Source organism: Oncorhynchus keta, chromosome 2 (assembly GCF_023373465.1).
Source record: "Oncorhynchus keta strain PuntledgeMale-10-30-2019 chromosome 2, Oket_V2, whole genome shotgun sequence".
Lineage (NCBI taxonomy): Eukaryota > Metazoa > Chordata > Actinopteri > Salmoniformes > Salmonidae > Oncorhynchus > Oncorhynchus keta.
The window spans coordinates 30412122-30438215 of record NC_068422.1 but is presented as its reverse complement, the minus strand read 5'-3'; the positions used below and the strand labels follow the sequence as shown (position 1 = coordinate 30438215).

The following is a 26094-nucleotide window of genomic DNA, read 5'->3' as shown; positions in this document are numbered from 1 at the left end:
TACAGGCACATCTCAGCCTGCCTGTTATGCTATTCAGGACCTTTCTCAACATCAAGATGGCGGCGTCCATACGGGTGTGCTGTGCCCTCCGAATTACGCTGGGAGGTGAATATATTTCCTAAATTACACATTTCTGTCACACAGATGTTTTACCCAAAATCGGCCCTAGAATATGTAATCGGATTTTATACTGAACTGTGCAGTCTATTGGAATAATGTATATTTTCATAGACAAATTCTGCACACTATGCTATGGCTAATACTAGCTAGCTATAGCTTGTCATCCTCGGCTTGTCATTTAGCCAGACAGCCAGCTAGCTATGTAAACTAACCATTCCATCACAATGGGATTCTTATCCGTATTTCCTTTGGATCGCTTTCTGATGAATGCCTGGTCCATCGCGTGACGACAATGACTAGTTGCCTAGGCCAGGGGTATTCAACCGGGGGTCGACGAAGGTACTGCACGGAGTCCGCAAAAATGTGAATAAATAAAAAAGTGGAGAAAGGTTCAATGTTTTTATGAATATTGCTAGAAACAACATAATAAAATAATTTTTAATTACATACCTACACTAGAAAAAACAGTATCTTCTAATCACCTTTTATTTCTCAAATAATTTTGAGCAAATTAGAGTTGCTACTGTCTTTGGTATTACACTGGAGTGTCTGACATGGGCTTTGAAAAAGCACCCGCGAATTGGCTACCAGTGTGGCAAGTCCTGCTGGCTACCAGTAAGCTTTCTTGACTTGGACATAAATGTTTGCCTACACATGGCTAACATTTGTTTAACCAGCTAAACAGCTGCTCTTGGCGAAAATGTGTTTTGAGTTACCTTTCTAGCTACTAGGTTATGTAAGATTTTACAGTTCTTCTAATTTATAATGTGGGGAGGTCAAAATAATGAGAAACCTTTTACAAAATTAATTTAAAAATGTTGGTTGCTTGCTGTTATCATTCCACTGATGAGAAGACAAGACTTTAATAGTTTTTTTGCTAATGTATTATGGGGGTTGACGGTTTGCCTGGAAGGGGGTGCTGAGGAATATTTCTGTCTGTAATAAAGTACTTTAGTAGGGAAAACTAATTTGGATTGGCTGATGGTTGGGCCTATGCCCACCCATTGTTGCACCCCTGCCCAGTCATGAAATTCATAGGATAGTGGCAAATTAATTGATTTCAATTAACTGATTTCCTTCTATGAACTGTAACTCAGTAAAATCTTTGAAATTGTTGCATATTGCGTTTTGTATTTTTGTTCAGTATATATTCACGTCTATTTGTCCTAATCTTTAGCCTCATCTGGGATATACTCACCGGACCGTTTATTAGGTACACCCATCTATTACTAGGTCGTACCTCGCGTTGCCTCCAGAAAAGCATGATTTCTTCGGCGTATTCTACAATATGTCGGAAACATTCCACAGGGATATTGGTCCATGCTGACGTGAACAGCCTGTTCCGTCTCATCCCAAAGATGCTGTATTGCTTGAGGTCTGAGGACTGTGCAGGCCACTCAAGTAAACTGAGCTCGCTTATCATGTTCCAGGCAATGTTTTTCCGCTCCTCAATTGTCCAGTGTTGGATATCGCGTATCCACTGGAGCCGCTTCTTCTTGTTTTTAGCTGATAGTAGTGGAACCCGGTCTGGTCATCTGCTGCAATAGCAGCAGGGTCGATGAGTTGTGCGTTCTGAGATGCCGTTCTGCACACCACTGTTGTACTGTGCCATTATGTCTGTTTGTGGCCTGCCTGTTAGCTTGCATGATATTTCCCATTCTCTTTTTTGTGTGTATTTTGCATCATTCTCGGTAAACCCTAAACCCTACATTCTCGGTAAACCCAAAGTCACTTAAGTCACATGTTTTGCCCATTCTAACGTTAAATTGAACAGTAACTGAATGCCTGTATGCCTGATTTATATAGTAAGCCATGGCCACATGACTAATAAACTGTCTGGTGAGTGTATTTCATCACACAGACAAACAGCCATAGTGAAGGAAGTTTACATAGTGCATAAAACATTGCCACCAGAGGAGCTTACTTCTCTGCTCCGGAGAGATCGCAGGTAGTTGGTCAGAAGGCTCTGGAGGTCCATGGAATATTCTCTCTGTAGCAAATGTAGCGAGATGGATAGAGATACTGAATACACTGGAACGAGAGCGAGCTATAAGGGTGCCTTCCAATCACACAAATGAATGTCAGTGTTTCCCTTATATGCACTTAGCAGCGGCGTACCGCCATTGGAGGGAGGAATCATTTTCAGGATGCTAAAAGTTTTCAGTGTATACTTACAGTTAGCAAGAAATTTGTGGAGTGGTTGAAAAACAAGTTTTAATGACTCCAACCAAAGTCTATATAAACTTCCGACTTCAACTGTAAATGGCTAAAACCAGATAAATTGTCATAAATATAATGGAGAAATATATTTTTAAACAAGATCATCTTTGAGAACTATCACCAAAATAAAAAAAAATAGACAGGGAGAATAAAACATTCCAGAAATATCATGACATCGATGCGGTAAAGAGTTCAATAGAATGCAGACCGTGGGGATAGAAGAAGGATACCGGATCGGTGCACATTCAACAAATCTAACAAATTGGATATTCGTCAAACCCATCATGAATTGTATTTGTATTTGATTTGATTCATGTATTGTAACAGGTCCACAATGTGGATAATGAAGTTTGATTTTGATATATGTTTTTTTGCTGCATAACATCATCATCACCAATCAACTGCATTACAGTAAAACGACTTTGGCTACCAACACCGATTTCTGTATTTTTGCTAGGGACTTCTAAATGTTATTAGAAGCCCCTTTTCAGCTTTAGAAGAAGTGACTGCTAAATTCTAACTCCTGTTCCTATAAGCTGGTAGCATAGCAAACATACAGAAATCGCTGTTGGTAGCCAAAGTCATTTTACTGTAATGCAGTTGATTGGTGATGATGGCATGAATATATATTGGGGTAGACATCCATAGAAGCATTATATTCAGATTTGTGTGAAATACACATACAGTGCATTCGGAAACTATTCAGACCCCTTCACTTTTTCCACATTTTGTTACGGTACAGCCTTATTCAAACATTTTTTTTTTTTTAATATTAAAAAAAAAAAAAAAAAAATCCCCATCAATTTCCACAAACTACCCCATAATGTCAAAGAAAAAACCTGGTTTTAGAAATGTTGGCAAAAATAAATAACTGAAATACCATATTTACATAATTATTCAGACCCTTTGCTATTGAGCTCAGGTGCATCCTGTTTCCATTGATCATCCTTGAGATGTTTTTATAACTTGATTGGAGTCCACCTGTGGTAAATTCAATTGATTGGACATGATTTGGAAAGGCGTACACTTGTCTATATAAGGTCCCACAGTTGACAGTGCATTTCAGAGCAAAAACCAAGCCATGAGGTTGAAGGAATTGCCCATAGAGCTCTGAGACAGGATTGTTGTTGAGGCACAGATCTGGGGAAGTGTACCAAAAAATGTCTGCAGCATTGAAGCTCCCTAAGAACACAGTGGCATCCATCATTCTTAAATGGAAGCAGTTTGGAACCACCACGACTCTTCCTAGAGCAGGACGCACGGCCAAACTGGGCAATTGGGGGAGAAGGGCCTTGGTCAGGGAGGTGACCAAGAACCCGATGGTCACACATCCTGTGGGGATGTTTTTCAGCAGCAGGGACAGGGACACTAGTCAGAATGGAGGTAAAGATGAACAGAGCAAAGTACAGAGTGATCCTTGATGGAAACCTGCTCCAGAGCGCTCTGGACCTCAGACAGGGCAAAGGTTCATCTTCTAACAGGACAACGACCCTAAGCACACAGCCAAGACAATGCAGGAGTGGCATCGGAACAAGTCTGAATGTCCTTGAGTGGCCCAGCCAGAGCCTGGACTTGATCCTGAGAGAACATCTCTGGCGAGAACTGAAAATAGCTGTGCAGTGACACTCCACATCCAGCCTGACAGAGCTTGAGAGGATCTGCAGAGAAGAATGGGAGAAACTCCCAAAATACAGTGTAGCGATATACCCAAGAAGACTCGAGGCTGTAATCACTGCCAATAAAAAAAAACTGTTTTTGCTTTGTCATTATGGGTTATTGTGTGTAGATTGATGGGGGGGGGAAACGATTTAATCCATTCTAGAATAATGTAACAAAATGTGGAAAAAGTAAAGAGTTCTGAATACTTTCCAGAGGGACTGTACATGTGATTCTGGATGACAACATAAAGATGTTTGTTTTCAACATTAGGGATATTTTCCTAAACAAGTTAAATCCGCTTCGTGTTTTGTTTCCTTGCCACAATACTAACGAGTATCGCGATACTGATATCGTCCCGGACCTGTCATTAACACCCAGAATAAACAAGACAGGATAATTTGCATTAGCTAATTTATAACTGTTCTAGGTGATTTTACACTAGTAAATGGCATTACCTCTATGCTGTGTTTCAGGGGTAGCACCACTTCGGACAGCAGGGGGCGCCCTGCCTCTCTCTTACCTAGCCAGACCCACTGCCGCTCTATGTACTGCTACTCCACCAGCCCCTGCTACCTGGATACAGACCAGACATAGCAGTTTCTTCAACAAACGTAAGTGCTGATGTTCCCTAACTCTCAAGAGTCGATAGAGCACCTGTATTGAAGCTTTCCAATCAATAAAATCATTGTCATTATCAGCTAAGCTCTTCAAGTGAACAAATCAAGTCATTATTTGCTGTCATCAGCTCTGACGTGGTCAACCCTCGCAAAAATGTTGCTGATATTCACAATGCTAATCATCTCTGACTCGGATCTGGTCTACGAATGTAATATCTTGATACTGCCCCAGTATTACCAGAGACAGCACTATAATATAGGCTACTACTTGAGCGTTTTAAGGACTCACATAAAATGGCCTGAGCTCACTAAGTGATACCTATTCACAGTGGTTGAACCTGTCAAATGCAGAGCTTCCACAGGAAGGTGTGTGTCTATCAGCGCAACACAGCAGTGGCAGGCAGCCATGCTATTTCCTGCAGCGTCTCACTGAGATAATGACTCATGCTTCATCTGTCACCACCAGCTCCGTCTCAGCCAATGCATGGAAAACCCAAAACACCCACCATTCCTCCCACTTTATTAACCTGCCATCTTCAGTTGACACTCTCTCAGCACATATTTCTATTTGCCGTGTACATACTCAAGAGAAATTGTTACTTTGATTGCTTTGTATCATCATACTTTGCTTTGGTGTATAATGATGTTTCGGAACACTTTTTTAAAGATTTAGTTGACAAATGATTTTTTAGCAATGGGTTTTCACAATTGACTGACATCCATTTGAACTGCTTTGGTTCTTTTTTTGATAGGAAAGGTCCACTTTTCCACAAAATGTGGAATTGCAGAATTATCACTAGATTCTATGTTACCTTTATCACATAAGTTGAGCTAAAAACCTAGGCTGATGTGATGCTGGGTTTACTAATGTAAAAGATGAGGGAAATGAATTGTCCCAGTGGGACTCAAATGATTGTTTCTCTGCCTGACGCCAGGCGCTCTAATAGCTGGTCGTGGCAGCCTAACACAGGATCATTACTACTGCGAAGGAAAGATACTGACTGACTGGCTGGTGGCAGAGCAGATGCTGCTGATGCATATATATATATATATTTTTTTTTTTAAATTGTAGAATCACATAATGGTGTCAGACATCTGAGTGGCCAGCTTTACTGACTGGCCACAGAGAAGGAATCAAGGGAGAAGGGAAAACAGGGTCCCTCTGCTTGTACATGGTGTCAATGTAAGAACTGTTGTGAAAAGGTATCACTGAGTGATGAACTTTTCAACAGACCTCTGCTCGAGGGCTTGGTGCTTTGAAGATAATATTTTCACTAGTTCATGACATTGTTGGAGATGAGCTGGAATCTTTTTGTTGAATACTCAGAAGTCTGTTCAGAACTGTTCAGAGTTCATGTTTGATTATATTTAGTCTCTGAACAAACGTTACTGGATTAGAAATGCAGAATGCCTGTTAGCTGCTTTAGTTTGCGTCCTATTTTAAGTCTTGTAGCAAATAAGTCTCCTTGCCATGGGCAAAGTGAGGGAAAACAAACTTTCATACTGAGAGGGAAGCCTGGCCTGTTCTTGTGCCTTTCAACTTGTTTGTATACCTCATCCCTGTAGTGGCATGACTGGCATCTGTTGTAGCATGGTTGTGCCATCCAAAAGGAGAGATGGAGGAAAATCATCAAAGTTGGTGTGCATTGGCACCCCAGGAGTGAGACTATTGAAGCGCTCCAAGCTGCCAGCATAGGTTAGTTGTTTTTGATTGACCAGTAGTATTGTTAAGTGCATTGATCTAGAATGGATTCATTTCCACACTATCGATCTAGGTCTAGGACTCCCTTTTCAGACTTTCCTCACAGCGAGGACACGAGATTTAGCCTCAAGCAAGGTTTGGCTCTTTGACAATCATAGCTTTTATTGGCCTAGTGCCTTGTTGCTTTGCTGTAGTAGAAAGCTCCATTAAATTCTCAAACACACTGGTTACATCTCCCTTCACATGCTTTAATTAACTCCTAATCGATTCTCTGTGCGGCACCGAGCATCTCCTTCTAAATCCTTGAGAAGCGAGCAGCCCGGCTGAAAATAGATTTTATTTGGGGAAAACAAACTAGCATTCTCGCTCTCTGAGTAAAAGCAGGTGTTTGTTTGCTGGAATGCATAGTGCGCTCTAGCAGGTTTGATTAGTGTATGACTGTAGATGCAGATTGGAATTTCTGGGCTCTTTTGTTGGAGGTCGATCCCAGTCTTGTTGCAGAGAGATTGTGTAATAGATTGTGTAAAGTAAAGTCGAAAAACATTTTTTGTTCTTGCAAATAGCAATATTATGCCGACTGTTTAGACACTCAGGTCCGTGAGGACAAGGGCGGCCTGTAGCAACGTTAAAACTAGTTTAATTGTTTACTTTCTCGGTCTGGACAAGTAAAGCTACATCAAAGAGAAGGTTCAATATATTTCAAACTCTTTAGAGTTCTAATTTTCTATTCCTAGAGTTTTGTAGGTAGGTAAAACATATATATAGGCTAAGATGATCCCTGGTCGTGACCTCACTCTCTGAGTGTCTCATGGGGAGTGAGATATGCAAAAAACACATTTCCATTTCACACCACACACGTGTACAGGTGTGTGAAACAGGACAAATATAAGCACCCCCTTTTTAAATATCTTTAAAACAAAATGCTGCATTGAGGTTGCCAGATTAGTCAGATTTGGCAATTAAATTCCCCTTTCTGTGTGTTATCATTGCAGTGACAGCAGAGGAGCTTTGGAGAGGAGTTCTGGCAGAGACTGGTGCCGGTGCTCGAAAGGGCCGAGGGAAGAGGACCAAGAGGAAGATGAAGAAGGATCTCAACCGAGGCCAGAATATCGGAGAGGGTAGGATGGATATATTGTTTTAGATCTATTTCATTCATAGTTATTTATATATCCCTGTAACCCAAACATTTGACTTTGTTGGGGAAAGAGTAAACCCACTACGATTGGTTGGTATCATGTATATATTTCTGTCTTTAAGGCCAAACCTGAATTCGAGTTTGAATATTGGTGGCTGAAGTTTGATCTGAATTTCCTTATGCTAATGGGCAGTAGACTATTCATCTGTTACCAGTAGTATTTTAATTAATTACATTAATTTACAATGAACAGATTAGTCCTCTTTCTCTTTTCATCTATCTCAGTGCCGTTTAAAAAGTGGAAATTCCTTGAGTGTTTTATTGCTGAGCTGTCTGCGGTCCAGTCAGTCTCCCTCTTTCTTTTCTTGCCCTGTTCAAATCCATCAAACCTTACAGATGTGACAAGATTGTGTAATCAGTACCGCATTGGAAGAGAATAGGCATGACTTCTCTTCCAATGTTCTTGTGATTTTTGTCTGCACCTCGTCACACTGGTTGAAGTGCTGTCTACTCCCTGTAATCATTGCCCCATTTCTCCCGCCTGTGTCTGTCTCTGAAGACTATTCTTTATACAGTCTGTAACATATAATAAAGTTGAAGTTAGTGCTCCGTTTGAGTTGAGTTAGTGCAGTGGAGCGTTTAGGACAAATGAATGCTCCTTCCCATAACAAACCCCCTACCCTCTCTGTCTCTCTCTCAGGGCGCGGGGGGTTCCTGTGGCCGGGGTTGAACTCTCCCATCCTGAAGAGCGGGACCATACAGATCATGTCTCGCCGCGGGGAGTCAGAGCAACAGGAACTGCAGGCAGAGCTTCTGCGACAGCGCGACGAATGGGATCGCAGGAGGAAGATGAGGGTGAAGAGGGAGAGAGGGTGGACTGGCAACTCCTGGGGCGGCATCAGTCTGGGGCCCCCTGACCCTGGACCCAACGGAGGTACTGCGCGTGTAAAGCATGCACATTAGGGATGTAACGATTTCCCCAATACACATTGGTCCCCGGTTCAAATGTTTAAAATATGAGCGATCCAAATGTAGCATGTGTCGGTAAGAAAATAGATGAAATGTTATGAATTGGCTGTTTTTCGCTCAAATTACTTTTTTTCTTCCTTCCGAAAATACCTAATCTTCTGTGACGACTGCGTCCCCTCCTTCAGTGTCAAACTAAGCATGTCATTATCTTGACAGTTATTGATCTAGAAGTCATTATGCATGCTGAACAACCCCAGGCAATACCAATAGCCTAGTCAAACTGCACGCTGAGCAACGAGAGGTAGGCCTATTCCTGATCTGGCACATACAGTGCCTTTGGAAAGTATTCAGACCCTTTGACTTTTACCACATTTTGTTACGGTACAGCCTTATTCTAAAATGGATTAAATACCAAAAAAATAATACGCAATCTACACACAATACCCAATAATGACAAAGCGAAAACAGGTTTTTGGAATTTTTTGTAAATGTATTATTAGAAGAAAAAAAATTAAATACTGAAATACTTTTATATAACATTTCAGACACTTTTATTATGAGACTCAATTTCGAAATTGAGCTCATCTGCATCCTGTTTCCATTGGTCATCCTTGAGATGTTTCTATGACTTGGAGTCCACCTGAGGTAAATTCAATTGATTGGACATGATTTGGAAAGACACACACCTGTCTATATAAGGTCCCACAGTTGACAGTTCATGTCAGATCAAAAATCAAGCCATGAGGTTGAAGGAATTGTCCGTAGAGCTCCGAGACAGGATTGTGTTGAGGCACAGGTCTTTTGAAGGGTACCAAACAATGTCTGCGCCATCGAAGGTCCCAGAGAACACAGTGGCCTCCATCATTCTTAAATGGAAGCAGTTTGGAACCACCAAGACTCTTCTTAGAGCTGGCTGCCTGCCCAAACTGTGCAATCGGGGGAGAAGGGCTTTGGTCCAGGAGGTGACCAAGAACCCGATGGTCACTTTGACAGAGCTCTAAAGTTCCTCTGTGGAGATGGGAGAACCTTCCAGAAGGACAACCATCTCTGCAGCACTCCACCAATCAGGCCTTTATGGTAGAGTGGCCAGACGAACGCCACTCCGTAAAAGCACACGACAGCCCGCTTGGAGTTTGCCAAAAGCCACCTAAAGATTTCGACCATGAGAAACAAGATTCTCTGGTCTGATGAAACCAAGATTGAACTCTTTGGCCTGAATGCCAAGCGTCACATCTGGAGAAAACCTGGCACCATCCCTACGGTGAAGCGTGGTGGGAGCATCATGCTGTGGGGATGTCTTTTCTGTTTCGGGGACTGGGAGACTAGTCAGGATCGAGGCAAACATGAACGGAGCACAGAGAGATCCTTGATGAAACAACGCATGAGTGGCTTTGGGACAAGTCTCTGAATGTCCTTGAGTGGCACCACCAGGCAAAGGGTGGCTACTCTGAAGAATCTCAAATATAAAATATATTTAAATTTGTTTAACCCTTTTTTTGTACATGATTACATATGTGCTATTTCATAGTTTTGATGTCTTCACTATTATTCTACAATGTAGAAAATAGTCCAAATAAAGAATAACCCTGGAATGAGTAGGTGTCCAAACGTTGACTGGTACTGTATAAGAAAGTGATGTCTGGGTTTTACATTTTTATAAATTTGCAATAAAAAATAAACTATTTTTGCTTTGTCATTGTGGGGTATTGTGTAACGAAAACGATTGAATCAATTTTAGAACAAGGCTGTAACATAAATTGTGTAAAAAGTCAAGGGGTGAGGCCTCTCCCGGGTGGCGCAGTGGTCTAAGGCACTGCATTGCAGTGCTAGCTGTGGCACCAAAGACTCTGAGTTCGAGCCCAGGCTCTATCGCAGCCGGCCGCGACCGGGAGGTCCATGGGGCTACGCACAATTGGCCTAGCGTCGTCCGGATTAGGGAGGGTTTGGCCGGTAGGGATGTCCTTGTCTCATCGCGCACTAGCGAATCCTGTGGCGGGCAGGGCGCAGTGCACGCTAACCAGGTCGCCAGCTGCACGGTGTTTCCTCTGACACATTGGTGCGGCTGGCTTCCGGGTTGGATGTGCGCTGTGTTAAGAAGCAGTGCGGCTTGGTTGGGTTGTGTATCGGAGGGCGCATGGCTTTCGACCTTCGTCTCTCCCGAGCTCGTACGGGAGTTGTAGCGATGAGACAAGATGGTAACTACTAACAATTGGATACCATGAAAAGGGGATAAAATTCAACAACATCAAAAAAGTCAAGGGGTCTGAATACTTTCTGAAGGCACGTTCAGCATTCAAATCTTTGTAAAATGGCTCACGCAATATTAAGCTCTGGAGCAGGTTTTCATCAAGGATCTCTCCGTTCATCTTTGCCTCGATCCTGACTAGTCTCCCAGTCGCTGCCACTGAAAAGACACCCCCATAGTTGAGTGACAACCATTTATTATTTTTTTGCTGGAGACAACTCATCTGGCTATAGGTAGACTACATGCTGATCGGGCCTTACATTAGATTTTATTTAGATTGTTCAGGTTCACCATTGTTTCAAGCAAAACTACCCAAACTGTCTGTGTATATATGGTCATTTTTATATATATAAAGGGTAAAGTTGATAATTTCGTAGCGAGGTTCGCGATCACTTTTGTTACCCGCACTGCATGGTCAAAGTGGAAGAAGAGACTCACTCCGACTCTGTCAACTTCCAAACGGTCTTAACCATTCGATTATGAGACTGGGGTGAAATCCAAAGTTGTGCTATGTATTTCAGATAAAAAGTGTATGTGCGGGGGGTAAAAGGCAAACAACTGACAGTGGGGTGGTAGATGCTCAGTGCCACGCCCCCCACACACACACACGTCAGCTCAGAAAGATCCAGCACAAAGGCCCAGCTCATGAGCTCCATCAACAGCAGATTTACATTTCGAATGGAGAATGAATGCGTTTATGCAACAAATGTTGAATCGTTTCCCTAATCAGATCAACTTACACCAAATCGTTTCAAACCAAAACATATCGTTCCTGTATTGTATGGAAGCCCATGTTTCTAGATACGTATCGAATCGTTTTAAAAGGGAAAGATGCACATTCCTAGTGCACATACTTTGAAGGCCTGTTTTTCCATCAAACATCAATCACTATTGTTGGGTAGTAGCATTGCTTTGGATCAGATTGAATATTGTTGCTACGTTATTGAAGCAAAGAGCTCTGCATTCATCATACACACTCTGACTTGCTTCCATACGTCACCTCTGGCCTAGCTGTACTATAGTAATGACCGAGCGTATTCCTCCAGCCACACATATTCACAACACTGGGCCATTTCTCCCAGCATTCTATCGGCTCTGGTAATCAATACCCCTGGTGGTAGTGAAATGGCAGGTTGGGTCACTCTTTTCCTTCTGAAAGCTTCAAATGCCAACAGCCTCCACAACTCGGCGCCTTTCAAACGCTGCACCACACGGTAAAGGCTCAATCCACTGGGGAGAGCACAGCCCTTACCTCTGTCTGGAAAGGGCAAATGTCACCTGGAGCTAGCAGTTTCCTGCTTGACGTCCTGAGAGCCAACCGAGCCTAGCGAAACACAATGAAAGGCCAGACAGACTGACAGGTCTCTTTCCCACTAGAGACCCTTCCCCTCCCACCAACCCTCTCCAACACTAAGGCTAACCAAAACGTGATGATTTAAATTCATTATATATAAACAATATTTCTATGAAATTATCAAAACACTTTGAGATTATTTTGATCAAGTCTTTGTCGTTTAAAATGATGTTTGAGATGAAGGCCTGTTGATAGATTCTAGATCAAGTGTAAAAATAATTTTAAAGGAGGAAGGATGAGCGGGGCCGTCTGTAGGTCTGAGGGATAGCCCTGCATGCAGGCCCATTAGCACCTCATGACTGATGGAGAGCAAGATTTAACAGGAGGGACAGTGCGGCTTTGTCCACATTTAGAAAGTAATCCCTCTACCACCCACTCACCCCCTCCCTCCCTTCCTCTCTCGTTTCTCAGCTCTGTCCATCTGGCTCTTCACCCCTCCAAGGGACATCTTATTTAGGGCTTGGAATACTAAAGTAGTCAATAAGCTTAAACATTCAGAACTGCAGAACTTGAGAATATAAGTAAGTTGCCTGAGTAACATATTGATGGTGTTCCTCTGTCATAGATTTCTCTTTCAGTTGTGTCTTCACACTGTCTCTGCATCCCCTCATCTCCCTGTGAGATTAACACTGGTATCAAATGGGTATTGTTCACCTGCCTCTCCAACCTTTCCTCATCCCCCCTCCTCCCTCCACCCCTACCACTGTTACTACGGTAACACACCACAGACAGAACAATTTCTGTTGAATTGAAGTCGTCCTCACACCGCACGGCCAGGATTTATTTGTTATACATACACTACCGTTCAAAAGGTTGGGGTCACTTAGAAATGTCCTTGTTTTTTAAAGAAAAACACTTTTTTTTGTCCATTAAAATAACATTAAATTGATCAGAAATACAGTGTAGACATTGATAATGTTGTAAATGACTATTGTAGCTGGAAACGGCTTATTTTTAATGGAATATCTACATAGGCCTACAGAGGCCCATTGTTCCAATGGCACGTTGTGTTAGCTAATCCAAGTTTTTCATTTTAAAATGCTAAATGATCATTTAGAAAACCCTTTTACAATTATGTTAGCACAGCTGAAAACTGTTGTCCTGATTAAAGAAGCAATAAAACTGGCCTTTAGACTAGTTGAGTATCTGGAGCATGCACTCTTCTGTGTAGGGAGTAGTACACAGCGTTGTATGAGATCTTCAGTTTCCTGGCTATTTCTCGCATGGAATAGCCATCATTTCTCAGAACGAGAAAAGACTGACAAGTTTCAGAAGAAAGTTATTTGTTTCTGGCCATTTTGAGCCTGTAATCAAACCCACAAATGCTGATGCTCTAGATACTCAACTAGTTTAAAGAAGGCCAGTGTTATTGCTTCTTTAATCAGGACAACATTTTTCAGCTGTGCTAACATTAATCAGGACAACATTTTTCAGCTGTGCTAACATAATTGTGAAAGGGTTTTCTAATGATCAATTAGCATTTTAAAACGATAAACTTGGATTAGCTAACACAACGTGCCATTGGAACACAGGAGTGATGGTTGCTGATAATGGGCCTATGTGGATACTCCCAAAAAAATCTGCCATTTCCAGCAACAGTAGTCAAATACAACATTAACAATGTCTACAGTGTATTTCTGATAAATTTGATATTTTAATGGACAAAAAATGTGCTTTTCTTTCAAATCAAGGACATTTCTAAGTGATCCCAAACTTTTAATGGGTAGTGTATATTTATTTCCTCCACTATTCTGGGCTGGGTTGGTTATTACATTTCCTGCCTTCCGATTGCGCTCTCTCTGTCTGCTAGTCACCACAGTGATGGATTACCATGCGATGGCGTGGACGGGTGCCTAAATCACAGCTCTGGATAGGAGCTGGGAATGCTTGACCTTCATCCTCTTCCTTCTCATGCTAGGGTTACCCCACCTCCTCACAGATACCTTCACCAAGCCCCGCTCTTAAATCCATGAAATGTCCTGTCGCCGCCTGTCTCTGTTTAGAATCCCTTGTTAGAGTATTGAGGGAATGACTGACACGTTGCTGTTGGCAAACCTGAGCTAAATCACTGACAGATTTACCTTACTGGATTTATTTACCTCTCATCAAAAGTGGAAAAATGAATCCTCTTATGGTGACCTACTGTAAAACCTTCCATTTAAACTAGCCCCATGTAGTGAACGTCATGTGTTTGTTAACAATTTGTTTTGGATTTCTATGGGTTTACCACAGACATTCTCTACTGTTTTAGCGATGGAGTACACTAATAAGCAAGTCCGATTTACCAATGCCATCAAATAAGTCAATAAACCCTTTCCCCTCTCCCTCTGAGAAGTCTGCCTCATCACCCCTTTTTTTGTCTCGCTAAAAGCAGACTGCTAATTTGCTTTGATCAGCTCTGAGAGTTGCTTCTGTGGCTCCTATTACACATGTAATCTAAGGCTAATTTGTTTGGATTGAATTTGCCTCATAAACCCAATCCACACAGGTGAACCTTGTCATGTTTAGTGTCTGATAGAAGGTGATGTTGCAGTTTAACAGTATACAATCAGAGGTATTCACATTGGGGAAACAGGGACTTTATCAGTCCAAATAGTTATTCTCATAAAGGTCATATAAAATGTATATTTTTAAAAAGTTACATGTATTGTTTATTGGAAACTGTAACCTGGGTTAACATGTCATGCCACTGGAAGTCACCTTTTACCTCCATGTTACTCTGTTTTTTACTAACTTATTTTCCTTTATTTTCTTTTAGAGACTTACGATGACTTTGACTCCCGAGTGATCGAGGTGAGTGCTCTTCAAATACTAACCCAAAATTGGAATCGGTTACCATGGTATTAACCCAGCCCAAAAGGGTATGTCGGCGCATCTAGCAAAGTCTGTAGTTTTGAAAAAGCAGGGCAGACACAATGCAGTAGCGTAGTGCTATTTGGTGGCTTTGAAGAAAAGTGGATGGGATCCCTTTGATGGTTGATGTTCCCGGGACTTGGGAGAGCTGGGTTTGGTCCGTGGAGGCTGGCTTGGAGTCTGTCTTGAGTGTCCTCTGATGCTTTCCGTACCTCCTTGCTCGGTGAGGAACAGCACCCAGTTGAGGAGCTGTGTGCCGACGGGCCTCTGAACCTCCCTGATCGAAGAACATGACCCACGGCTGAACTCACCGGGCTGAGACGCAGAGATGAACAGGAGAGGATACGACCATGGAACGCACGCACACAAACCACAGTCATGCTATAGTCTGTGTATTAGACACAGTGTGGAAAAAAGGCAAATGAATCGTATGTTTACACTCACCGATACGTCTCACCTCGACATGCATCACTTCTACTCGGGCACAAACTGAAGGTTGGTTGGGGGGCTATATGAAATGTCAACCCACCTTCCACCCTCCAAACATAGAGCATAACATGATTCCACTTGCATGCTCTCTGTCTCCCAAAGGACTGTTCTATGCCATGGTTGCATGAGAGAGACGTAGGTATAGCCATGTTGTCAACACCGAGGTCTCACTGCAACTCAACCCACCTAACTGAGGAAATGATGTCATTTTCTATTTTGGTAAATGGAGGAAAGTACAGTGATATGAATATGGTGGCGATATGGATATTACTAACACGTTGTTATCAGGGGCACCCCTCTGAGAGGATATTGGAATATAGACGTAGTCGATTACAAAACACTTTGATAAACAGATTAACAAGCCAACCGTCACCCAAAACAAACTCCTCGCCATCATCATCAATCCTCATTATGTGGCAGAGAGAGAGAAGAGGGGCTACAGAGATTCAGGGTTACGTTTAGCTTTCCCATCCAGTCGGAAGAGATCTCATGGTAATGATGGTCTTTCCATTTAGGCTAATTTAATAAAAATTGATGTTGTGGAGGGCCCAAACAAACAGGGACCATCCATAGAGTTTTTCAAAAGAGCTGAAGAATGGGATTTGGTATAAAGGTTCATTAAGTAAAATTGACGGCAGTATGGGTATAGGGTCAGTTGTTATAATGAGGAGTGTCATATGTATTTATAAGGGATGTATGCAGGCTCTATTTTTAATCTAGCTACCTTTTATGTGGTTTACTCATCGCTGTTTCCCAGTGACAGTGTAGAAGTAGTACCATAAACTGTCCAGTCGATGGCAAGGTGTTCAAAGCACTGAAAATACCCATTCTGTGAGCATAATACTTTGGTATGGATCAGAATCATCTTATCTGAATATTTTCTGAAAAAACGCCTCAAAAACAGCCAGATTGATCTGATCCTGAATTGGAAAAAAAGAGGATTACAGAATGCAGATCATTAAAATGTTGAAAACCTGGGCCTAGGGATGTGATACACAGAGCTACTGAAGTCCACCCCAAGGCATTAAGCCATTGTAATAAAGTCCATTTATACCTGCCGCAATGGACCTGCACCGCATTTCCTTTTTCCTGTGTAATTCCACAGTGATTCTTAAGGGGTAGACGAATTGGTTGCCATTTTAATTTTTCATCCCCGAGTTAAGGTGCATAATGCATTTTGGATTGTTTTTGAGGGTCAAGTTGCCGTTTGAAATGTCTGCGGGTATCAGGTTTAATATGGATAACATGGGTCTGAGAATGCTGCAGTCCTCTCCATTTCAGTCCTCTCCGTTGTACTCCCTCTCCTTCTCTTTTTCCCAAAGTGAGTGCTAGACCCCCTACTCTCAGCATGATGCTACAGTCCACATTAGATCATCTCCGTGACCCTTGAGCCACTAATAGATGTCAATTGAACTCGACCAAAACAATGGAATTTGCCATGGAAACGCTGGAGGTAAAGAGACGTGGGGCAAAGATAGTCTCCTCGTTGCCCCCCAGAAAAAAATTATATATTTTAGGCTATTGTTTATATGTGTATTTTTCACTATGTTGAGGTAAAAAATCAGAGTATTATTCTTGTATGGATGTCAACCCCAACACATGTTCATGTCATTGTTGCCAATTAACTGCATTACAGTTGAAAACAACTTTGACTACCATCAATGATTTCTTTATGCTAGCTATGATACCATCTTATACGAACGGGAGTTAGCATTACCAGTCACTTCTTCTAAACCTGAAAAGTGTTATGTTATGTAGCAAAACCGAAGCTCATTGTGGGCTTGTTATAATAGAGAAATCAATACGGATTTGATGAATATCCACTTTGTTAGATCAGGTTTGTTGAATGTGTGCCAATCTGGTCAACCTCTGCGTTCCATTGTCTCCTTTACCACATCTATGTGTTTGTTCTGTTCTAAAGACACTACTGCCTGACCAGGTTTCACACACCTCCCTTTTCCAATCTGTAAATCATGTCCCTGAGCTGTGATTGACCAGTAAGCGGCTGAATGGTGTAGCAAGCCACCTGGCAGATGTTTAGTTGGCTGATGAGGCATTTGGATGAAGTCCAGAGCGGCGATGTCCAAATATCTCTGTTTCTCCGAGATAGAGCAATGCTGTGATTGTTTTCTTAACATGGTGGTGATATTTATTTTGAATCTGAACATTAGGCTGAGTACTTGACATTCCCCTCAAAGCCTGGCAGGCTGATTAAAGCACTCATTCCTTAACATGTGAGCTGTGGTTGCCTGTACAGTATTTACCATCTTCTTCAACATAAAGCTACCGCTATAGATTTCTATTGACTTGGAGACAGAGAGGGAAAAGTGTTGGGAAAATAGAGAGTTAAGATGAAAGGAGCGAAATGAGGGGATGTGAAGGAACGCGATGGATGTTTCTCTTGCGTAAGAGATTTTGCTGGAATGGCCTTAGAGGTCCATGTCGGCCTACTGTTCTGTTTTGTTGCTGTATGTCCTGCGTTCATTCTGTTTAGACAGCATTATGACAGCTGTATTCAGAGGTTGGGCATGTGTTGGGCCCAGTGCCCAGCTGTCATATATCGTAATGCGGTCAGCATTGACCCAGGCCTGCAGCAATCAACTAATTAAGTATGTCCTGCATTCATTGCACTGATAATCCTCCCCAGCCTCTGCATGTGCTCCTCTTTACATAAATAATACAGAGCCACAGACACTCGTGTCCCCCGGAAACTGATGGATCAGTTTATGAGTTCCATCTCCCTATAAATATACATGAATTATATGAAATGCTTCCTGGAAAGGGGGAGGATTTCTTCCCAAGGACAATAGCACCATGTCATTAGTTAGTCAGTGGGTTGGGACAGGAGAGTGCACTTCCATAGGAGATGGCCTGGCTCCAATGGCACGGAGACTCAGGCCTCTCCACAACTCATTTCATTAAAAGGGGATGAATACCATTACGGATGTATTGTATAACTACTAGCTACACAACCTTCAAAGTATCCCCAAAAGTCAAAGATTTGTTTTAAAAGATGCACCACTCTTGCAGTAGAATGGAATGTGTGCTTTGTGTTAATCCATTCCATACAGTAGCTCAGTGATTCTCCAGTATGCACATAGTGAAGTGGTGTACTGTGTGTGGTCCATTATTCCTGTGCCAGCCAACATGGCTCACTGTTTATAGTAGTATATTGTTAATTATAAACTGGGCGATTCGAGCCCTGAATGCTGATTGGCTGAAAGCTGTGGTATATCAGACTGTATAACACAGGTATGACAAAATGTATTTTTACTGCTCTTATTACATTGGTAACCAGTTTATAATAGCAATAAGGCACCTTGGGTTTGTGATATATGGCCAATATACCACACCTCCTCAGGCTTAATCAACACAGCAGCAGGGTTGAGTTAAATCTTCCTCCACAGTCCAGGGATGTATTCAATCCACCGATTCTTTTGCAAAATGTTTTTTAAATGGAAGCAAACGAAACGGGTAGGACCTACCTGAATCTGTCCAATAGAAACTCTCCAATAGTTTGCTTCCATTTTGGTTCTTAAACAGTTTCCCTAAAACACCACTGATGAGTCCCGCCATGACACTCAGCACCAGCTCCTCTAAGATATCACTTCGCATCTCTGCCTCGCATTGCACTGGGAAACTTTCATATTATGACTTCATGCATGTTTAACTATTGCAATTATGTTTTCTGCGATGCAATTTGCCAGGGCACTCGCTAACTCGAGTTAAATAAGTATGAGGGTTCTAGAGACAATGTTGGTTCCTAATTGTATCCGGGTGAATAGAAAACAGTTCTCTGCGACTTCGTAATAAGCAGCAAATGGCAACAAGAATATAATGGCAAAGTGGCTTAACGACACTGCCAATACATTAGCTTGCAACTGGAGCTCTCGTTGTCTGACTCTTTCTTGCTATTCCCCCCTCTCTCGCTCTCTTTCTCTCTCCCTCCCTCTCTGTGGGTCTAAACACATTCACATTGGGAGTCATGTTTTTATAGTGGGATACCCAGCTGTTATGGTTTCCTCCTTTTTGTTGGGTTTTTAGCAGGCTTGTAATGCTTTTAATGTATTGCTGTAATGAGAGCTCTTTCTCTCTCACGTGCACACACTTACAAGCCTAACTACCTACCTACCTACCTACCTACCTACCTACCTTCAAACAGACAGGATCTGCAGTGGGGTTATGTCTCTCTGGCTGGCCACTGGCGGTTCCCTGTCACATAGGGAACAGCTGGCCCGCAAAGGCTCATAACCTACCTAGACAGGGGGGCACAAAGGGGAACTTCTGAAGTCGGTGTTGTTGAGTTATGAGCAGAGTTCTGTTGGACCGGTACCAGCTCTACATCTGTTCTGTCCTAGTTCTGTCTGTGACTGCTGTGAGCCCTGGGAGGATCTCTTACTATCCAGCTGTACCAGCTCCCATGGGGGGAGGGAAAGAGTGGAGAGATTGAATTGGATGAGGGTACTAGTGTGATGGGGTTAGTAACCTAGTAGTAGTGGACGGGGTAGGCTAGGACTGGGTGAATAAGCTGTGTGTGTGCAGATAAACGTTTCACGGTTAGTCTACGCCTGTTTTTACGATGCACATTCTTTTAACCTTTTTATTTAACTAGGCAAAATGGTTAAGAACATTCTTATTTACAATAACGGACAATCCCGGGTGACGCTGGGCCAATTCTGCGCCGCCCTATGGGACTCTCAATCACGACCCCATGTGATACAGCCTGGATACAATGTGATTTGGTGTGTGTGTGTTGGGGGAGGGGAGTTGGTGCATGATAATTATGCTATACCTCCCTCTCGTTTTCCCTCTCTAGCTTATGTATCTGCCTCTCAATCTCATCTCTCACTGGTCTCTCTTTAATCCTGTCTCTTTAACCTCTAAAGAGTCTCTTACCCATCTTGCCACTCATTTTTCCCTCTTCTGGGTTTGACCGGAAAGGGGGAAAGCTGTCATGGTTTCTTCCATGTCTCATCAAACATCTCCACATCACACTGAAGAGCATTGACACTTATTGTACACACTCAAACTTTCTGGATGTACTGTAGGTAGCCCAGGAGTACACTAGTATCACATCCAGTCTACCACATGGAGGGGCCAGGAGTTTTTCTCCAGGGAAACAAACTCCGGAAAAAAATCCCCTCCGTGTAACCTCACACTCACATGCACACACACATAATCAAACATGTTTATTCTTGTTTACTGCTTATATTATGTACAATTTCTAATTCATTTGTTTGTTTTAACTGATCGAACACACTCTTTTATTTGTTTTAACTGATCGAACACACTCTTTTATTTGTTTTAACTGATCGAACACACTCTTTTATTTGTTTTACTTGCATCTGTGGTGTGGTTTTCCTATAAACCCTTTTGGGCTTCTCACCTGTGCACCGTCTTTACCGGTTTCATTTTTTGGTCTGTACAGTTTTGTCTCACTTAATTTCTTTGGTGCGAATAAATAAAACCGAAAATGGTGGCAGTGATGGTCTATATCAGAGGATATTGTCTCAGTATGTTTGCCGTGTGTGTTCTTGTGCGTCTGTGTGTGTGTTAAATGTATGTTCTATGTCAATGTGTTTGTGTGTTACAGGTGTGAATGTGTGTAGAGCAGCCGTTGTCTCTCCTCCAGTGCTGTATGTATGGCTAACCCTTAGCTCTGAAATATGCTCACACTGCCCCCTGCTGCCTCCAATGTCACACTGCAGCTCGTAAATCTGTCCGGAAGGAGGGGAACCGAGTGAATGGACAGGGAAGGCAGCACTCGTCTGTCTATACCGATCGATGGGAGGCAATTAAATCTTGAGAGGGTGTCTAGGAGGGATGAGATGGGCTGTTTCCCCAGGAGCAAACCCACAGACCATCTCCAGACACCGGCAGGAACTTTACTCAGTCAAAACATCGGACACAAAGTGGACACTGGCGACTGGGGCCTTGAAGGAAAGGTCAATCCCTCTTAAATAGCCAAAGGTTTAATAAGGTGCTACCTGCATTATTTTTTATAACAATTAATCATTTGTTCGTTTGACTATACTCTGGTCTGTTTTTTCCATAGGACTTTTAGGAGGAAAGCAATTACAAAGAGAGGGAATACGTTTATCACCAAATCCAATGAACCTGGGGCCTGCCTCCCTTTAGTTCTGCCCCAGGGCCCATCCTCTGTTTTATAATAGCATGTATATGGAATTCACTGACATTCTGTCTCCCATAAATACATGTTTCACATTGTTCTGGTCTGCAGTAATGGGTGTTTTTTGTTCAGACTGTCCTCTAGGGGTCAGTCTAAGCTATTTTAACCTGGTGGTGGTTGTTTGAGTTTCAAGTTTTATTATTGACAGGTGAAGAGCGTGTTCAACATGACAGCCAAAGAGGGCCGGAAGAGGTCCATCAGCTGCCTGGTAGCTGTTGGCAATGGGAACGGGGCAGCAGGTGAGTCCAAAACCCTGCTGAAGAGTAGCTCCAGGGAGAAGTGGTGGCCACTCCTGAGCTAGCTACACTCAGGTTGCAAAGCCTCTCTACTTTTTCCTCCGTGTGGCACTCGAAAGCTTTCAGTTCACTGAGACAGATGAGCGAGCCAGAAGTGTCTTTCATGGATTGGAAAGGGACTGGTTTATCTGTAGAAGCTGTCAGCTTAATGATTTTTTTTTTTTTTTAAAGATCAAGTGACAGCAGCATGAAAAGATGAACCATAAAGCAATCAGATATGGATACTATGACAGGCAGTGATGCTGATGTGGATGAAACCAAAAACATCATTCTTAAGATTATTATATATTTTTGTATACTTATTTCCATCTTTTCTCCTGCAGGTTTTGCCTTGGGTAAGGCGGCAGACCGTCAAACTGCACTGAGAAAGGTAAAATGTTTCCCTGTTACCTGGAAAATACCCATACTGGCACTCTACAGCAGGGCTGCCCAACCCTCTTCCTGGAGATCTACTGTCCTGTAGGTTATAAGTCCAACCCTCTTCCTGGTGATTTACTGTCCTGTAGGTTTTCAGTCCAACCCTCTTCCTGGAGATTTACTGTCCTATAGGTTTTCAACCCTCTTCCTGGAGATTTACTGTCCTGTAGGTTTTCAGTACAACCCTCTTCCTGGAGATCTACTGTCCTATAGGTTTTCAACCCTCTTCCTGGAGATTTACTGTCCTGTAGGTTTTCAGTACAACCCTCTTCCTGGAGATCTACTGTCCTGTAGGTTTTCAGTCCAACCCTCTTCCTGGAGATTTACTGTCCTGTAGGTTTTCAGTACAGCCCTCTTCCTGGAGATCTACTGTCCTGTAGGTTTTCAGTACAACCCTCTTCCTGGAGATCTACTGTCCTGTAGATTTTCAGGCCAACCCTAATTTAGCATATCTGATTCAGCTAGTTAAGGTCTTGTTGAGCAGCTAATTAGTAAAATCAGGTGTGTTAGATTCAGATTGGACTGAAACCCACAGGATGGTAGATCTCCAGGAGATGGTTGGACTGAAAACCCACAGGATGGTAGATCTCCAGGAGAGGGTTGGACTGAAAACCCACAGGATTGTAGATCTCCAGGAGAGGGTTGGACTGAAAACCCACAGGATGGTAGATCTCCAGGAAGAGGGTTGGGCAGCCCTGTTATACAGTACGTGTTCATTAATGGAAGTGGCTGTGTTGAAATGTGGATACACTGACAATGGTCTTCTTACCATAACAGGCAAAGAACCGAGCAGTGCACTATTTGTACTACATTGAGAGATACAACGACCACACTAGTAAGTCACTATTTTTGTGGGAGGGTCTCTGCGTGCATTGAGTTTGAGGGTGAGATCAGAATGTTTGAGGCTTCCTCTCTCATCCTTCTTACTCCTCAATCTCCTCTTGGCCCATTCAGACACAGGGCTGTTGAATAGGGGTCTGTTCTGGCTAACATGGTTTTTGTGCTTACTGTCTGAACAGCGAACCAGGCTTGTTCTATGCAAACCCTTGTACTGCAAGTGAGCGAGCTGAAATAATATCTTTGCTATTCCGTCAGCATAGACTAATCAAACTATGTCAACGGTAGTCATGTTGCTAAAGGCATTCTGCAGAGGAGCTGTTGCTACAAATCGGTAGATCAGAGAAGTGTTTTCACTCTCGGGGTTTGGGCATATTTCTCTTGTTGTAAGTTTGTGTCTGTGAGTGTCTCACTCTCTCTCACTCTCTCTCACACACACACACACACACACACACACACACACACACACACACACACACACACACACACACACCCGCTGTCTGACATTATCACATAAAATGAAATGTATAAAATAATCAAATAAGATGATTGCAAAAAAAATGAATGACAAAGCTGTAAAACATTATCTTAAATATAAACCATCAACTTAGAGGGTTTCAGCATGAAATATCCTTTATTTATTTTTACAAACTTTTATAATCTATACTATGTTAATATGTATTTGTTGTCAATGTTTTGACATAACAGTCAATAATTGGAAGAGTTGCAGAGTTAATTTAAAAAAAAAAATTGTTGATTAGATGCTTTTTTTCATTAATTAGGCAGTTATTCAAGTATAAATTACCAATGTTACCATAGATTACTTGTTAATTACCAAATTAGCGATAGTCACTGGTAGTTTTAAAACCCTAATCAGGAGAAGTCAGAAAATGCACCCTATTCACTACTTAGTGCACTTTTTTTGGCAAGAGGTAAAGTGCAGGACAGGCTGGGATGAACTGACAGCTGGGTTGACTTTGATGGTTTGTTTCTTCTGTTTTTAACAGTTTACCATGATATCAATTCCACTTTCAAGAGGACTACCCTACTCATGAAGAAACAGCATAAAGGTATAGTAGAGAGAGGGGGGTGTTCAGGGCTGCCCCTAACAGAATGTGTTCCACCTAAAAGAGCAACAAGTTGATCAGAGTTGAACTGTGCACTGAGAAATGATACCATGACAATGCTGCTCTCATACCCTATACACAAACACACACAGTCTCTGATACTGTTCACATAGATACAGTCACAAATCTATTCACTCACACAAAGGAACCCACACATCTCTCTCTCATTTACGCCCTGTCATGTAAACCGCCTAAGAGGCAGTTGGGGTCTTGTGTAAAGGATTATGAAACTCCAGTGTAGTTGTGACACTGGCTTTTGGAGTAGTATCCAGTCAGACCTTTGTCCTCACTCACAACACTAGTGTTAGTGTCTGTTCCCCAGTCTTAGACTCGAGCGATGTAGGCACAACCTCTCCTAAATATATCACTTATCAGAGATTAGTTTGGTGTCAGTTAATACTCTTAACCGTGCATGTTTTTCATGCCTATGAGTATATGTGCTTCTGTGAATGTCATTTGTTTGCAATGGAAGAGTCATTGACAACACTGTGATAGACATGGAGGTTGGCTACTAGTCTGACTAGACTGTCTCTCTCTAGGTTACGGACTACACTGTCACCGTGCGGTCATCACCATCGGTAAGCTGATTGGTATAGAGGACATGTACGCCAAGGTAGAGGGCTCCGTCAACCTGCTTAACATCACCAGGGCTCTGTTCACCGGACTGGCTAATCAGGTGAGCCGTTGTCAACATCGGCAGGGAGACCTGCTGGCTCTGGCCAATCGCAGGAAATCTTCCTGCAAAAACATAGACGAGCTCTAAACACACGCACACAGACACTGCTTTAGACTAACCCTCTCCCCTTCTCTCTGTGTAGGAGACCCACCAGTCCCTGGCTGAAAAGAAGCAGCTCCACGTGGTAGAGTTTCAGCCGGAGCGCGGGCCCCTGCCCCTCATCGTGGCCACCCCTAAGAAGGGTGTGCGACCCGACCCTGAACCTGAGGAGGAGATCCCCAACACGCGGCTCAACTGGGACGACGTCCGTGCCTCTCAGGGCATGAAACGCTCTGTCTGGGCTGGGCTCAAGAGGACCATCTGGTGACCACGACACAACCATAACAGTAGACCCGCCTTATGGACCGGTTGGGGCGATGTTTGGCTGGGTTCAGGTTGTTGGGTTGAGAGTGTTACTAGGAAGGAAGCCTGTCTCTCAGGCATCATACGACTCGTAAGATTGGACCCCAGTGGAAATAACATCATCAAACCGAGACATTTACTGTATGCATATGTATAGCATCATGACTTAGTATTTCACCAAAGGTTGTGAAATACTCCCAAAAGAGTTTCACATCTAAACGGTTTAATTCAACCAGTGGATCTTTTAGGCTCTGTAAGAATAGTGTTGTTTCAAAATCACTTGTTCATGTGACATTGCTGAAAATCTGAGCTGTCTAATTAAACATTGAAACTCTCCAAAATGGTTTGTGTTGTGAAGTATTGCTTTTGAAAGAGCTGTCGGGACGTTTTATGCTAAGATCACAGTTGTGATTGTTTGTGTATACCATTTCTCCTCAGCGTCTGTCTGTCGCTCGCTCGCTCCGGAGGCTCTTGATGTTTTAGCTTTTCAGGGATTTCGGCCTACACTTCCAGTATGCCACTTCTAACATATTCGCCACATTTTACAAACATGAAAACAAAACTCAGTGGTAACAATGCACCAAGAAAATGGCTTCAAAGAACTAGTGCTTTTAACAGTGAATGACTTGGTAAACACAAAGTATTAAGTTCTGCCATACTTTACCGTACTCTGGCTTTCCATGTTATCTCTCCTTGACTATAATCTGACTCTGTTAATGGCCCCTGTAGTCAACTTACAAATTATAAATAATTGTGTGTGTGTGTGGCAGGGAGTCTCTCTTGGTT

The 26094-nt window shown here is 42.6% G+C and overlaps 1 protein-coding gene across 1 annotated transcript; it reads left to right on the top strand.

Moving 5' to 3' along the window:
• On the top strand, positions 1-25649 carry LOC118399091 (28S ribosomal protein S5, mitochondrial). The gene is made up of 11 exons (XM_035794865.2): positions 1-105; positions 4473-4610; positions 7311-7436; positions 8154-8387; positions 14780-14814; positions 21702-21792; positions 22173-22219; positions 23044-23101; positions 24111-24173; positions 24770-24906; positions 25049-25649. Exons 1-11 carry the CDS (start codon positions 27-29, stop codon positions 25271-25273), a joined length of 1233 nt encoding a protein of 410 aa, XP_035650758.1. The 5' UTR covers positions 1-26; the 3' UTR covers positions 25274-25649.
• The last annotated feature ends 445 nt before the right edge of the window (positions 25650-26094 follow it).

Bases quoted from the DNA above. Each gene is read 5' to 3' on its own strand.
- LOC118399091 (XM_035794865.2), top strand. From the start codon at position 27: ATGCTATTCAGGACCTTTCTCAACATCAAGATGGCGGCGTCCATACGG. The intron at 14,815-21,701 runs GTGAGTGCTCTT...TATTATTGACAG, and splicing joins TTGACTCCCGAGTGATCGAG to GTGAAGAGCGTGTTCAACAT. The intron at 24,174-24,769 runs GTATAGTAGAGA...GTCTCTCTCTAG, and splicing joins CATGAAGAAACAGCATAAAG to GTTACGGACTACACTGTCAC.